Consider the following 17,853-nt stretch of genomic DNA (forward strand, 5'->3'; position numbering starts at 1 on the left):
TTCATTTAAACGGACTACAGTACAAATTCAACAGAAAACAGGAATTATTTCATGACTTTGAGTGAACTTTTTATGTATCTTTACGTATGCTCAATGTTACCTTTTACGGTGATTTGTAAGTAATGCATGATCCTCATCTGTAATAGCTTTTACAACTGTTTTCGTTTAGCTGTAATGTTTGTTATGTTCTGTCAAATGTTTGTTTGCTCTTAATGTTTTACTTTATTCTCCTACCGGTTTTCCACGGATCGGACTATAGGTATGTCTGTCTTTTATGAAATTTAGTCCATAATACGTTGTTCAGGTTGTGTAGCATTTGGTGTATGATTTTCCTTCCTCCTACCCGTTCAAAGGGAATGTCTGCGCTGTATTGTCCTTAATTTTCATTCAGTTGTTAATTTTTATTATTTTTCTATCATAAGGTTGTTTGTAAATATAAAAAAAAAATGTTTTATTGCAATTAACATTTAGTCTCCTACCAGTTATGTCAGCAGATCAGACCATAAGTTTGACTGTCTATTATCAATATACGTTATTCATGTTCATTTAAATTTTATACCTTTTCATAATCTGGTTTTTTGTAGTGTATCTGATGCAAGTGCCTAAACAAACCTCAAACAGGCCGAATAACAATTCGTGGTAGTAGTGTCTTTTTCTTTGTTTGTTATGCCTTATTGACTTTCAAACAGATTTTCAAATAACTTCTTTTTTTAATATCATTTTATAAAATGAGAGCGTGTCCCAGTGGGTATCACAGACGCTTTCCGGTAATCGGGTGGAGTTAAAGGTTTTATTCTTTCTGGTGGCCGTAGCTCGGTGGTTGAAAGTATTCCTTATAATCGGGAGATTGAGTGTTGGATCCCGGTAGAACACACATGTCCCAGGCCATATTGCAATAGCATATAATTGCTATGCATTGTTGTTTAAAGTATTTCTACCTACACATAGTGTCGATAGGGTAGAATTAATTGCCAAAACCGTGCAAAGACGATTTTACACCTTTGAAGAAAGTTGCCAGTCTGACACAGTATCAGAGTAATAAATGAATAGTTTGTTTTTGTTCGGATTTGATACAAGTGATTGAATGTTTCTCTACATTACGGACCCGGACTATAATATAATGAGCATGCACAGTTACATATGTGGAATACTGAATAACTGTTACCGTTTATAAAGCATTCCAAATTTGCTATGCATTATTAATGCGTAATGCATGGAGCGCATAATCAAAATTACCATTGGTGAATTAGAATAAATAATAATTTTAATGCATTCTTAAATAAAGTTGAGTTTTAAGTTGAAAAGTATCAATACTTCCATAGTGGATAAATGTACACACGTCTAATTATGCTACTGGCAGAAGCGAAGTGTGCATATATATTACGTTGTGGCAAAAACGATGATGTGTTCTGTAGAGATTACCACAGGGCATGTATGTATATTCCATGTGCAATTACCAATTCAAGTATTACTGCCGTAGTGTATAATATGTACACTATTTCAATGTAGAAAATCGTATGTTATAAATAGTGATTGCACATCACAATAGATTACCACAGAGCAGTTTTGTATTTTACTGGAAAAGTTCAGAATTCCGTTAGGGCCAACAGTCAAAGTAGTTGGAGAAAGTCTACAAAACGCATCAGTGGCAGATCTGTGGTTTTCAGACTCCTAGAATGCCGAAGCCGCATTATGCAGACGTAGTAAAATAGCTTTAAATACCATAGCGTAAAAATGAGTAATTAATTAAGTTTCAAAAATGAGTTTGATAGTTACGAGCAACCTTCACAACTAATTGGTATTTTGGGAGAGTAATTATCCCTTAATTGCCTGAAAAGGATTATCTTATCAACATTTTGCGATAACAGTGATTTTAGAACACTATTGCGCACGAGACGTTTGATTTTGTTTTTTAATTTAGTGGACACCTGAAATTTTGTTGCGTAATACTATCTACTATGTCATATGAATGACTTTACTTATTAGTTTAACTGATTTCATACCGTTTTGTTAATAACATATTGAAAGTTTACACTTCAGATGAAATTCTGCAAAAAAAATAAGAAGCATTCAAATTCCCTCCACATACAAAGAAAACATAAAAATTCCCGGTAGTCCTACGCTGTACGATGTCAGTAATGTGGACCCTCGTTTTTATGGTACGTTTTAGGCGTCTGCGGTAGTCAGTCGGTGTATGATAGCGGTAATAGCGACCCCCGTTTTTATGGTACGTATTAGTCTGCTATGGTAGCCGAAAGGATATAGACTTATATACGGAAAAACTTGTCCAAACCACAAAGTCTAGGGCTTTGATATTTGTAATGTAGCATCATTGAGTGGTTCTCTACCAAGTTTGTTCAAATTATTCACCTAGGGTCAAATATGGCGCCGCACCGGGGGTCACATGGTTTATATAGACTTATATAGGGAAAAACTTTAAAAATCTTTTTGTCTATAACCTACACCATTCAGCTTTGGACCACATGTATAGTTTTGAGTGACTAGATGAAACTTGACATGAGTTGACCTTGGTATTGACCTAGTGACCTACTTTCACATTTCTCAAGCTACAGCTTTCAAACTTGGGGGCCTCCGTGGCCGAGTGGTTAAGGTCGCTGACTTCAAATCACTTGCCCCTCATCGATGTGGGTTCGAGCCTCACTCGGGGCGTTGAATTCTTTATGTGAGGAAGCCATCCAGCTGGCTTACGGAAGGTCGGTGGTTCTACCCGGGTGCCCGCTCCTGATGAAATAATGCACGGAGGGGCACCTGGGGTCTTCTTCCACCATTAAAGCTGGAAAGTCGCCATATGATCTATCATATGTCGGTGCGACGTTAAATAAAAAAAAAATCAAATTTGGACCACATGCATAGGTTTGTGTACCGAAATGAACTTTGACCTAGAGATTGACCCAGTGACCTACTTTCTCAAGGTACAGCCTGCAAATTTGGACCACATGCGTAGTTTTGTTTACCACAATGAACTTTGACCTTGATTTTGACCTTGAGCTCATCTTGAAATTTGGAACATTAAAAAATGGCTCAATGGTGGGCGCCAAGATCACTCTGTGATCTCTTGTTATTATACCATTACGCTTTAATGTAGAAAAGATTACTCAATTCTACATGACGTACAACTAAATCTATGAAATATGTATTTCTTAATTCTGAAGGTTATTGTTTTAAGCAAAAATAACTATATTTCCCTTTTATGTATAACACAACTTTTAGCTCAACTGGTCACATTCCTTGATTATATTGAAATACTTTACTAGAGCTTTCATAAATGTTATCTTCTTTTATAGGGGAACAAGCCTTGCAGACTTACGATCACCTGGAATGGAGCCCTGGATAATGGAAAGGTTAACAATGTAAGAGGACAGGCAATAAAAGAAGCACTGTCCCAAACAAATCTCGATGGAATGCCGTCCAAGCATGTTGCCTTGTCAGAACTTAAATTATTTAAATACTTCAGAATTTTATTTTCAGAGACAATACTGAAAGAAAAACTATTGGAACAACTCTTTGAGAAGCATAAAAGCTACTTACAAAATTCCTACCAAAGATGTTGGAACAATTGGGGAACTTTTCTACAAGTTTAGAAGCAATATTAGTGTAAAAGGAGTTAAATTTCTCAGCAACATTTAATTTATCAAATGTAATATCTCCGTCAATTTTGAGACCAATGTTACAAGCAGACACACAGCTTTTCTTAGAAGGCAGACATAACTCTTTTAAAGTTTTCCATAGGGATTTTGTTTGGTTTTTGTTTCGTTCAAGTTTCTCCTTAAAACATTTCTACTTAGCATTAAACACAAGATACCGAGTTCTGTTTCTACATTGTTTAAAACGATTAAAGCTTTCTTCGGATTTGTTCTTCTTGTAAATATGGAAAGCTTCATCTCTCTCTTTGCTACTCGACAGAATGTCAGATGTTATATAAGGTTCTGTTCGCTTTTTAATTCGACACTCTTTTACAGGTGCAATGTTGTTATTAACAGACATAAATATAACTTTAAAATTTGTCCAAGCATCTGAAACATTATCAGAAAACATTATACTGCTCCAGTCAGTTGATATAAGAGATTGCTGGAAGACTTCTTTATTGTAGTTTTTCATAGATCTAAGTGTAACAGTGTTGTGCTTCCCAATAGAAGATTTTGTTACTTTACCCCTACAAAAGATCAACGAATGATCACTGATGAAAGAGTTTATCACACCACTCCAAGTAATTCTGTCCCTTTCTGAAACGAGTATCAGATCAATACATGTAGATGTAGAGTTACAAATTCTTGTAGGTTCCTGAATAATTTGACTGTAACTAATATTATTGATTCAGAAAGCCAAGCGTGGGCTTATCTGTTCATTTATATGAGTTTACGCTGTCTCGATATCTCTTATTCACCGGTATCTTTACAAATTAAGAAGCACGTCGTTATCGGCCATTATCACGGGGGAGGAAGTGTTACACGAAGGATGGAGTTCTTCTGATAACCTGTCATGTTTTCTTCTGATAACTGTTACGGAGTTCCTGGAAAACGTTACAGAGTTCTTCTGATGTCTGAATGACGAACCAAGGAATCGGTGGATAAAATGGTAATTATTTATCTTTAAAAAGAGAGAATGGGGTGTAAAACTAAAGTTTGATGATCAAGGTTGCCTGACGTCTTGTGCTATGCGTCAGAAAAATCTGTTTAGTCTAATAATCAGTGCCACTTCTTTGAAATGAAGACATTTTGAGTAAAATATCGAAATCGTTTGCTTATTCATACATATTATTCTTCTTTTCACGTTCTTCATCATCTCCACATGCAATAGAATAATTTTAGCGCAAAGTTGCAAACATAAACCACTTTCTAGCAATTTCATGCCCGATTTTTCAAATGTTACGGAATTCAGGTGATAACTCTGAAGATGTCACAGAGTTCTTATGATAACTTTTATTACTGGGAGGGTGTTTCTTGAGCTATGTTAAGATACTTTTTAGCTAATTTAATTATTTACAAAGGGTGTTAATGAAGTTCTAACGTAATATATTTATCCAAGGCACAGTATTGTGGTTTATATAATGTACGGTATGAGTCTTTTATAAAGTTTAAAACTATGTGCAGTAATTATATATAGTAAAATACGAAAAGATAACAAATGCAGTAAGTTGTATTTTTTCGTTCTATCAATGGATGTGCCAATGTTCGTGAACAACGGTTTATTGGTTTCCGTTTTGACTGATCACTGAATTGAAATCAAATCCGTTATAGGGTACATCTATTTGCTGTATTTGCAGAGGCTGTCTTTTTCTGAAGTGGTTTATCGGATTAATATGTATGACTGGATTGACTGCTGTTGTCATCGCATGCAATCCAATTGCTTGTCTAGTTATGCATATTCATATTATCCCAGCCAGCATTCTATATCGGCCCGATATCAAACCGACCGGCCCGATATCGGCTTCAATACTGGCTGCAAATATGAATGATGTCAGGCCGACGTCGGCAGATGATATGGGGGCAACATCATAATGACATCGGTCCGACATTGGAAAACTATATTTGGCAAACATTAAATGATATCGGCCCGATATTGGAAAATATAATAACGAAAAGTCGTTGTCGCGAAATAGTATGACACGCAGTGCTTCTTCAAAGTTTTCTTCAAATATACACTTTATAAATTCTCAGAGTAATTTACTTGAGAACAGATGTGTCTCGCATCATCTGTATGATGGTTATTTGATTTTATTGGTATAATATTTTTCACAACTATATACTACATGTTTTATATAGTGACGTAAGTGTTCTGTATATTCTTAACATTATTAAAATTGTTCAATTAGAATTTTAAACATATTTATATTTTAAGTTTTTTTTTGTAAATATAAATATTTCTACGGCGGCATTCTACATAAAAAAATGCATCTTAATTATAACCTCCCTTTATTACATATAAAATTTTGATAAATACCGTCTAAAAATTCTGTTTGAAACCTAGTTTGATTAATTCTGGCATACATCATTTGCTTAATAAATTAGCACACATAAACAATTACATTACTTTTTCACGTTTATCAATAATATTTTGAAAAATATAGCTGTATTAGAGAATCCAATATCTGCCCGATGTCAATCCGACTTACGAAATAGTTACACTGATTGATGTCGATCTACCGATTTCAATATTTTGCGGCAGTTCAACGGTCCGATCTCGGCGATATATGATCATTTTGTGTCGATTCGCCGTAAAACCTAACTCACTCTCTCACAACGACCCGACGTCGGACCTACATCGGCACATTTTGCCGACATTCCGACATTATACCTATATCGGGCCGATATAGTCATGCTGGCTGGGTATGACCTTTACGTTGAGTTAGTATATGTGTATGCGACAGTCAGATGTAAATACTGTCACAAAAGTTTCCTGACGTCTGAAGCAGTTGCTCATGTTGTAAATATTCATCCTGAAAGGAAAGTCGCTATTACAACATTGAGGCCATGTGGCAAATTTAAAAAAACTGTTTATGCACAGTCTTGGTTGGTGTATTAATTCTTTTTAATTTTTGTACAGCACTTTCTGTAGTATCTTTCGTCAACACTTGTATCAAACCACTTTCTTCATCATAGGATATTTTGGTTCGTCCTGTCCAATGTCTTCCCCAAGTAAATCAAATGTCCGTGTTTTAAATTTGCCACAGTCATACATATTAATCCGATAAACCGCTTCAGAAAAAGACAGCCTCTGCAAATGCAGCAAATAGACGTACCCTAAATTAAAGATAACGGATTTGATTTCAATTCAGTGATCAATCAAAACGGAAATCAATAACCGTTGTTCACGAACATTGGCACATCCATTGATAGAAGTACAAAAGGGGCATCATTCTGTCAAAAATAGAATTAGAGTTATGGGGTTTGTTACCACACATACAGATGATGATTATAAAGAAATACTTTTAATTTCAAGTCATTATCTTTTTTAGTACCAAAGATGTCTATAAACGAAGCTTTCGAAAAAATTTAACATGAAAATAATTCCAAGTATAAAAATTTTGTGACCTTGACCTTGGGTATAATTGGCCCATCCCTTGCACATACTTTGTTTGTATGCTGAACAATGTTTATGTGAACTTACAGTAAGATATAAGCAATAGTAACAATGATATGACAGAACAAGGAGCTGCGTTCAATAAACACTTGATGCCCCCGGTGGCATCCTTGTCGATACAAAGCAACCTAAGTCCAAAACGAGGTCAAGGTCAAGGTCAAACTGAGGTCAGGTGATGTCTGAAGATGAGAAATGGTCACAGGTTACATCTGCTTTAGTATCAAGTCATTCTAGTAAGGGGTATTGATGCTAGACGAAACGGTCCCATTTGGTTAACCAAGAAATGGCCCATACAAAGCAACCAAAGTCCAAAACGAGGTCAAGGTCAAGGTCAAGGTCAAACTGTGGTCAGGTGATGTTTGAAGATGAGGAATGGTCACAGGTCACATCTGCATTAGTATCAAATCTATCTAGTAAGGGGCATTGATGCTAGACGAAACGGTCCCATTTGGTTCATCTCGTACGGACGGACGAACGAACGGACGTAGATGCCGGGGGCATAAAAACAAGGGTTGTTGAAAAAAAACTTTAACCTGATAAATAACCCAAGTATAACACCTTGGTGACCTTGACTTTGGGTATAATGGGCTTAACCTCTACACATACTTTGTTTGTATGCTGGACATGTTTATGTGAAGTTACAGTAACATATATGCAATAGTAACAAAGATATGACAGAAAAACAAAGGTTACCAAAAAACTTTAACCAAGGAAGGTCACGCCGACACCGGGGCGAGTAGAATACCGCCTCCCCCCCCCCCCCCCCACCCCATTTTCCGAATAGTGGAGCTAAAAATGAAATTATTTTGATTTTTTTTAACATTTGACATATACAAGAGTGACAATTATACCACACAATACGGCCTTGTCACATGAAATTGACCTTTGACCTCCTGACCTCTAAATCAAAAGGGGTCATCATGATCAACCTCCTTAAAAAGTTTCGTGTTTCTAGGCCAAACGTTCTCAAGTTACCGTCCAGAAATGGTTTAACTGTTATGGGTCACTGTGACCTTGACCTTTGACCTACTGACATCAAAGGGTTATCTGCTGGTCATGACCAATCTTCCTATCAACTTTCATGATCCTAGGTCCAAGCGTTCTCAAGTTATTGCCTGAAAACTATTTAACTGTTCCGGGTCACTGTGACCTTGACCTCAAAGGGTCATCTGCTGGTCATGACCATTCTTCCTATCAACTTTCATGATCCTAGGTCCAAGCGTTTTCAAGTTATTGCCTGAAAACGGTTTAACTGTTCCGGGTCACTGTGACCTAGAACTTTGATCTACTGACCTCAAAGCCGCCAAAGCCGACCTCTATTTTATGATGTTTCACCTGTGTACCAAAATTTACGATCCTACTCTCAAGCATTCTCGAGTCATCATCCGGAAACCGTTTAACTGTTCCGGGTCACTGTGACCTTGACCTACTGACCTTAAAGTTGAACTTGACCTCTATTTTATGATGTTACACCTGTGTACCAAAAATTATTTAAATCTGTCAAGCTTTTCATGAGTCCAGAAACAATGAAAACCAACAGACCAACAGACAGACCGACGACCGACATGCTCACTCAAAAAAATTGATTGTGGGGGTATAATGAACAGGTAAACGCACATCTGAGTTGCTGAATCGGCAACATTTAATTAAATTAATATTACCAATTTGACAAAATACTATCATTATTAACTATACATATCTGCAGTAATATGTATACAAAAAAATTCGGTCCTCTAGCTTATACGCGTATATAGACTGGGGTACCGAATCCGGTCGAATGAGTTTGTTGTCTAGGGAACAGGTTCCAGTTAGATAGCCCCTGCCTACATTTTAATACTTTGACAAAGCAATTTCATTTATCAAAACAAGAGCTCCGCCAAGTGTGGCATTATACGCCCAAATGGTTACCTCAGAGGATGGGAGCAAAATTTAAAGAACTTGGAGTGTGAAGCCCAAATGACAGGAACAGCAAAGGGAAGAAATTTAAAAAAAAATTCTAAGTCCACAAAAAAACACCTAACAATTGGAGGTACCATCCATGTTGTACCACAGAAAAGTGGTCTCGGTTTTTCCTTACAGCCAATGATAAAAAATGTTTCAAAATAAGCTATTTATAGTAACATAAAAGGGAAGTAATTCAAATATTTTTTACTGTAAGTGAACAAAAGAGGGATCTGCCAATAAAAACAAGAGCACTGCAATGCAGAGCAATAAACACAAAGCAAAGTCATATATGACTTTTGACCCCTAAGTGTGACCTTGACCTTGAAGCGAGTCATCCAGAACACACGCTCTGCACATCGTCTCGGTGTGGTGAAGTTTCTTAGAAATCCTTCAAGCAGTTAAAGAATTACAGAGCGGACACGAAACAAACTGATATGACCTTTGACTCCTAAGTGTGACCTTGACCTTGAAGCGCGAGATCCAAAACATGCGCTCTGCACGTCTTCTCGGTGTGGTGAATATTTGTGTCAAATTTCTCTGAAATCCTTTGAAGGGGTTCAAGAGTTACAGAGCGGACAAGAAATTGCTAATTTACGGACGGACACCAGCGTCATAACATAATAAGTCCCTTCGGGTGTATAAAAAGAGTTTGACTTTGATGAAGGCGCATCCTCAGGGTGTGGCCTGGATACATATGGACTGAGTACTGCATGGTATGATCTCATCAGTTGGTAGCACATATGTAACACAACGCTTTCTAACAATATGATGACAAAGACACACACATCATCTTCTATTTGTTTTGCCATTTTTGATTTTGGCAAACTTGACAAACTTTCGTCTGATCAATTGAAAATGCAATAATGTACTGAAGACAATTAAAAATATGTATTCCTACAAAAAGTATTGACCCTTACGGAAATATTATAGTTTGCCGTGAACACTTGCTGCGATCATGCCGCGAATATCCAGTGAACATGCCGTGAACACTTTTGATACAATTGCTATAATAGTTCGCGGGATGTTCCTTTGATGTTCACTTTTCACATGCAAATTAGTTTTGCCGCAAACAAATTGCTGCGAACTTCCCGCAAACAGGTAGCTGTGAACTTCCCGCGAACAAGTTGCCGCGATCATCCCATGAACTAGCTGCTGCGAACATCCTGCGAACTAGTTGCTGTAAACATCCCGCGAACTAGTTGCTGCGAACATCCCGCAAACTAGCTGAAAACCATCTCTACAGACATGTGTACAAAAAAGCATGTACAGAAAAAGTGCAAAAACAAATAAATTAGTAGGAACCAGGGATATAAATTTATTGAATAAACTTCAACACTGACTGAGGTTGTAACAAATTCAAATTGTCAATGTCTGAACTTTTTCATATCATATTTGGAGCATTTCAAACAGAGTTTTAATGATAATATATATATATATATATATATATATATATATATATATATATATATATATATGTTTTAATTTTAACTGTTACTTGTCATTTCAATAACAGTGTCTGTGTGCATGTATTCATTTCATCCCAATGTTTTTCTTCACACTACTTATATGTATTACTACAAATCTGTCATTGTTTTACATGTTAATTATCAGACTTATGAAGCTAAGAAATTGTCAAAATAAGCTAGTTTTATATTTCTTTTTAGATAATCTGATACAGCTCTGCAAAAGGTTAAGCATATCTATTTCATTTTCAAAATTCCTTATGTTTACTGAGATATATAAGTATAGATATTAAACATAAATTTTCTGACTTACCACAAAAAAGTATATATTCCTATTAGCCTCTAAGAATCACTTATGAAAACTGTCTGTAATGCACACAGATTTCCTTCTAAACATGTCCAGAATATCTGGTTGTAATTAACTTATCAGACTCATACTGTGACCTTACAGATAATGTTACAAATTAATTGATCTACAATTACCTGCTCTTATAAAAGCTCTTCAGTAACAGTTTACCAAAAGATTATAATCTTCTAAGTTCTTCTCGCAAACAAGCCGCGATCATTGGTCTTCCTGCAAATATCTCGCGAACTAGTATCAAACCAATCGCGGCATGATCGCGGTAGCAGCGAATATCCCGTGAATGCTTTCTGCGAATAGGTGTGTTTGCGGCATGTTCGCAGCTTTTTGACCATTTCGTAAGGGGACACAAATATGAAATCTCCCCTATCGGCTGTACGCACGTATTGAGTGTACACTATACAGACTTAAGGTTACGGTAAGGTTTAAAATAAGTTTAATAGTGTACATTCAATGCATGCGTACACTCAATGCGGGAAAATTAAAACCGACTGCAGCTGTCCAGTTATCGATTTCTTAATGAATAAGTAATGATTTAATATAACTTTACCTATTATTCACTTAAGATATCAATACTTAGAATTATTGATATCTTAAGCGAATAAGAGATAAGTTATAGTATTGATATCTTAAGTGAATAACAGGTAAAGTTATATTTAAGAAATAATAAGTTCCCAAGTGCGGTTTATCATAGAATAACCCGTGTTTTGAGTTCTTATGCGTAAGAATATATCACGAAGGCTTGAGTGATATATTGTTTCGCATAAGAACGAAAAACTAGGGTTATTCTACGATACATCACACTTGGGAACTTGTTATTTAGATTCTAACTTGAAATACTAGTATCAACAGTGTTAGAAAAAATGGTAACTACTTTTTACGACCGTGCTACGCAACTAGATTGGGTGACGTCATTGCACGCGAGTGGTTTATTGCAGAATAACCCGATATAGATTTTGATCTACATGTATGTAGGTTATTCGCTGGTCGTGTTAGAATAAAAAATTACTTATTCATTAAGAAATCGATAACTGGACAGCTACATGTGTAGATCAAAGCGCTGACAGCACAGAAAGGTTTAAGTGACTTCCATGGAACAGTATAACATTCAAACCATTTGCATCCATGTTACATTATGGTTGTCTACTAGAAATTTTGCTCTGACTAAAACCATCAATTGTCTCTCGAGCTGGACAAGGCAACCCTTCATCGGCTTAATTAAAATTTACTATGATAATACCAATTAGAAACAGTGTCTGAACAGTAATACTTATATGTGTCATATAAATTTATTTATATATATGCTGTCCAAAATGCATAGAATGCTATAATTTCTACATGATTCTGTAAATTATTACGTCATACAGCTCTCTGTTGTCCTTTCAGATAACATTAGAAAATATTACATAATGAAGGTAAGTTAATTCGCCCCCTATAAATGTAATATCCGTATGAATGGAACTTTTTCGTCTTTGGTAAGACATAATACACACACTGTGAAATATGCAGATATAAAGCTAGTATATCATGCGAAATGTAAGATGTATTTAACAAAAATATATACCATATTTCTAATTAAAATTTTATCTAAAAACTTAGATAATGTTTATGTTGTTTAAATGGAAACAGGATCCCAGCGACTACTTCGTTATAGCTATGACCTCGGTATATAAATAGGTCAACAAACAAACATTACTAAACCAACCAGACTTAATTATTAAATTGTACATCTTCCAAATATCATAAGACCATGAAGGCATACATCAAAGGGATAAGAACCTGAATGGGTACATCAAAGGGATTAAACAAACAAGACCTTAATCTTAAGTCAGGAACTGGTCAAAACTGATTTTCATTAAAATACCACAGACTGCCTGTCCGCGTCCATAGTGATATATTAATATATTAAGCTATATTAATCTGCTTCAGTGAAAACTGTCATTTCTCTTCAGTATGTATTCTCTTATGTATCTTCAGATTTCTGCTAGTCACAAACATCATATTTAAAGCATTTCTCTCCAGTATAAATTCTCCTATGTATCTTCAGTCGACAAGCATTAATATTACAAGCAAAGTCACAAACATCACATTTAAAGCATTTCTCTCCAGTATGTCTTCTCTTATATATATTCAGACTACTGCTGGTCAGAAACCTCACATTTTAAGTATTTCTCTCCAGTATGTTTTCTCCAATGTATCTTCAGATTACTGCTGTGATTACAAGCATAGTCACAAACATCACATTTAATGCACTTCTCTCAAGTATGTATTCTCCTATGTATCTTCAGATACCCTCTCTGATTACAAGCATAGTCACAAACATCACATTTAAAGGGTTTCTCTCCAGTATGTATCCTCCTATGTATCTTCAGATATCCTCTCTGATTACAAGCATAGTCACAAACATCACATTTAAAGCGTTTCTCTCCTGTATGTATTCGCATATGTATCTTCAGGCGACTGTCATCATTACAAGCATAGTCACAAAGAGAACGTTTAAAGTGTTTCCCTCCAGTATGTATTCTCATATGTATCTTCAGGCGACTGTCATCATTACAAGCATAGTCACAAAGAGAACATTTAAAGCATTTCTCTTCAGTATGTTTTCTCCTATGTATCTTCAGACGACTGCTGTCATTACAAGCATAGTCACAAACATCACACTTAAAGCATTTTTCTCCAGTATGTATTCTACTATGTCTCCTCAGATTACCGCTCTGATGACAAGCATAGTCACAAACATCACATTTAAAACATTTCTCTCCAGAATGTATTCTCCTATGTTTCTTCAGACTACTGCCGTCAGTACAAGCATAGTCACAAACATCACATTTAAAGTGTTTCCCTCCAGTATGTATTCTCATATGTATCTTCAGACGACTGTCATCATTACAAGCATAGTCACAAAGAGAACATTTAAAGCATTTCTCTTCAGTATGTTTTCTCCTATGTATCTTCAGACGACTGCTGTCAATACAAGCATAGTCACAAACATCACAGTTAAAGCATTTTTCTCCAGTATGTATTCTTATATGTATCTTCAGACGTCTGCTGTCATTACAAGCATAGTCACAAACATCACATTTAAAGCATTTTTCTCCCGTATGTATTCTACTATGTCTCCTTAGATTACCACTCTGATGACAAGCATAGTCACAAACATCACATTTAAAGCATTTCTCTCCAGAATGTATTCTCCTATGTTTCTTCAGACTACTGCCATCATTACAAGCATAGTCACAAACATCACATTTAAAGCATTTCTCTCCAGTATGTATTCTTCTATGTCTCTTCAGAGAACCGCCAGTATTACAAGCAAAGTCACAAACATCACATCTAAAGCATTTCTCTCCAGTATGTATCCTCCTATGTCTCTTCAGACTATTGCTTAGATTACAAGTATAGTCACAAACATCACATTTAAAGCATATTTCTCCAGTATGAACTCTCCAATGTCTCTTCATTTTATCACTGTGTTTAATCACAAACAGGGCACTTAAAGCATTTCCCTCTAGTATGATTTCGAAGTTCCTTCTTGTAGATGTCCTCTTTCATTACATGCATAATTAGAAATCATTTATTTTCTTCCTGTGCACGTTCTAACTTTTTCTTCAGATGACAGCTGTGACAAGATTCTTTATATTATTTTTATATATTGTTCAATGTCACTTTGGGTAACTCCTTGAAATAAACATAACTTCTAAAACATTTCTCTCCTGTGTGTATTCTCATGTGTCTCTTTTATGCCTCACTGAGTTTTGTGGAGGTTTGTGTTGGAAATGGGCTTATAAGGAATATCGATCATGTGCAAACTCTCTTTTGTAATTTACTGTAATGTTTTAGCTATCTGTTTTTGTTTAGGTCTGTACTTGTTCCTTTTCTTTGCTCTGCTAAGTTGGTATCAAAATAAAGGGTTGTACCATTTTCAAAATCTATAAAAGAAACCAAGAGGGCCATGATGGCCCTATATCGCTCACCAGAGTTGATCTGGCCAACTGACCTAGTTTTTGACCCAGTTTCATAGTTAACCTAAAGATCATCAAGACAAACATTCTGACCAAGTTTCATATATATTGAGTCACAACTGTTGCCTTTAGAGTGTTCACATATTTTTCCTTTGATCTGACCATATGACCTAGTTTTTCATCCCAAATCATCAAGATTAAAACCGGATCTAGAGATCATCAAGACAAACATTCTGACCAAGTTTCATAAAGATTGAGTGACAACTGTGATCTCTAGAGTGTTCACAACCTTTTCCTTTGATCTGGCCTACTGACCTAGTTTTTGACCCCATATAACCCAGTTTCAAATCTGACTCGGAAATCATCAAGATAAATATTATGGCCAAGATTAATAAAGATTGGGCCACAACTGTGTCCTCTAAGTGTTCACAAGCTTATCCTTTGATTTGACTGGGTGACCTGGTTTTTGACCCTACATGACCCAAATTCGAACATGACCTATAGATTATCAAGACAAACATTCTGATTAATTCTCATGAGTTTCAAACTTGAATTGTGGTCTCCAGAATGTTGTAACAATTTTCCTTTGATCTGACTTAGTGACGTAGTTTATGACCCCACATGATCCAGTTTCAAACTTGACCTAGAAATCATAAAGACAAACATTCTGACCAAGTTTCATAAATATTGGATCACAACTGTGGTCTCTAGAATGTTGACAAGATTTTCCTTTGATCTGGCCTAGTGACCTAGTTTATGACCCAACATGAGCCAGTGTCAAAATTAGCCTAGAAATCATCAAGACAACATTCTGACCAAGTTTCATAAAGATTGAGTCAAAATTGTAGCCTCTACACAAGCTTTACCTTGGATTTAACTGGGTGACCTAGTTTTTGAACCCACATGACCCAGATTCGAACCTGACCTAGAAACCAACAAGGCAATTTTGACCAAATTTCATAAATATTGGGTCACATCTTTGGCCTCTACAGTGTTCACAAGCTTTTCATTTTATCAGGCCCACTGACCTAGTTTTGACCCCACATGACCCAGTTTCGAATCTGACCTAGAGGTCATCAAAACAAACAATCTGACTAAGTTTCATAAAGGATGAGTCAAAATTGTGACCTCAAAAGTATCCACAAGGTTTTCCTTTGGTTGACCGGGTGACCTAGTTCTTCACCCAACATGACCTAGATTCAAACCTGACCTAGAAATCGTCAAGACAATCATTCTGACAAAGTTTTATAAATATTCGGTCAAAACTGTGGCCTCTGGAGTGTTCACAAGCTATTCCTTTGATCTGGCCTAGTGACCTAGATTTTGACCCCACATGACCCAGTTTCCAACTTAACCTAGAGATCATCAAGACAAACGATCTGAGAAAGTATCATAAAGATTGAGTCGAAATTGTGGCCTCTAGAGAGTTCACAAGCTTTTCCTTTGATTTGACTGGGTGATCTAGTTTTTGACCCCACATGACCCAGATTCAAACTTGACCTAGAAATCATCAAGACAATCATCATTCTGACCAAGTTCCATAAATATTGGGTCACAACTGTGGCCTCTTGAGTGTTCACAAGCTTTTCCTTTGATCTGGCCTAATGACCGAGATTTTGACCCCACATGACCTGGTTTCCAACTTAACCTAGAGATCATCAAGACAAACATTCTAAGTATCATAAAGATTGAGTCGAAATTGTGGCCTCTAGAGGGTTCACAAGCTTTTCCGGGTGATCTAGTTTTTGACCCCACATGACCCAGATTCAAACTTAGAAATCATCAAGACAATGATCATTCTGACCAAGTTCCATAAATATTGGGTCACACCTGTGGAGTGTTAACAAGCTTTTCCTTTGATCTGGCCAAGTGACTTAGTTTTTGACCCAGTTTCGAACTTGACCTAGAGATCATCAAGATTAACATTCTGACGAAGTTTCATAAAGATTGGGTCACAAATGTGGCCTCTAGAGTGTTCACAAGGCAAATGTTGACACACGACGCACGCTGACGGACGCCGGACAATGATCGGTCACAATAGCTCACCTTGAGCACTTTGTGCTCTGGTGAGCTAAACATATTACAGTTACACGTACATGTATAACATAACAAGGTCACATTTAAAAAAGTTTTTGTTTGCTGTCTCCCGACCCTACTTTTTAAAGTTGGGTAGGTAGGTTTCTTTTTTCTTTTTCCTTTTTTTTGCTGGAGGGATTATACTTTTCCAGTAGATATACGATTGTTTCTTAAGACTTACGGAATATTTCTTCTGTATGTTGTATAAAAGGATAAATTTAAAATTTAATACAATTTAAACTTTCTTATTATTTTGCTTACTTGAAACATATGCGGCACTTGTCAAATCGCAACTTAAACAAGAGGACCATGATGGTCCTGAATCGCTCACCTCTTCCCACATGATCCAGTTTTGAGTATGACGTCGTTTTTTCTATTATTTGACATAGTGACCTAGTTTTTGAGCTCATGTGACCCAGTTTTGAACTTCTTTTGAAATTCTGACTAATTTTCATGAAGATCCATTGAAAAATATGGTCTCTAGAGAGGTCACAAGGTTTTTCTATTATTTGACCTATTGACCTAGTTTTTTAAGGCACGTGACCCAGTTTCAAACTTGACCTAGATATCATCAAGGTGAACATTCTGACCAATTTTCATGAAGATCCGTTCAAGGGTATGGCCTCTAGAGAGGTCACAAGGTTTTTCTATTTCAAGACCTACTGACCTAGTTTTTGATCGCAGTTGACCCAGTTTCAAACTTGACCTAGATATCATCAAGATAAACATTCAGACCAACTTTCATACAGATCCCATGAAAAATATGGCCTTTAGAGAGGTCACAACATTTTTTCATTATTTGACCTACTGACCTACTTTTTGAAGGCACGTGACCCACTTTCGAACTTGACTTAGATATCATCAAGGTGAACATTCTGACCAATTTTTATGAATATCCATTCACAAGTATGGCCTCTAGAGAGGTCACAAGGTTTTTCTATTT

At 36.2% G+C, this 17,853-nt stretch overlaps 1 protein-coding gene across 4 annotated transcripts in view; it reads right to left on the bottom strand.

Moving 5' to 3' along the window:
• Window positions 1-12,401: 12,401 nt before the first annotated feature.
• Window positions 12,402-17,853, bottom strand: part of LOC123540961 (zinc finger protein 808-like) — an 80,395-nt gene continuing 74,943 nt past the window's right edge. For all 4 annotated transcript variants that reach the window (XM_053526684.1, XM_045326298.2, XM_045326296.2 and 1 more), the window contains one exon: window positions 12,402-14,801. In XM_053526684.1, coding sequence (XP_053382659.1) covers window positions 13,128-14,333 — 1,206 coding nt within the window. In that variant the 5' untranslated portion in view covers window positions 14,334-14,801 and the 3' untranslated portion in view covers window positions 12,402-13,127. The remainder of the gene's footprint in view (window positions 14,802-17,853) is intronic.

Source organism: Mercenaria mercenaria, chromosome 16, assembly GCF_021730395.1.
Source record: "Mercenaria mercenaria strain notata chromosome 16, MADL_Memer_1, whole genome shotgun sequence".
NCBI classification, from domain to species: Eukaryota; Metazoa; Mollusca; class Bivalvia; order Venerida; family Veneridae; genus Mercenaria; species Mercenaria mercenaria.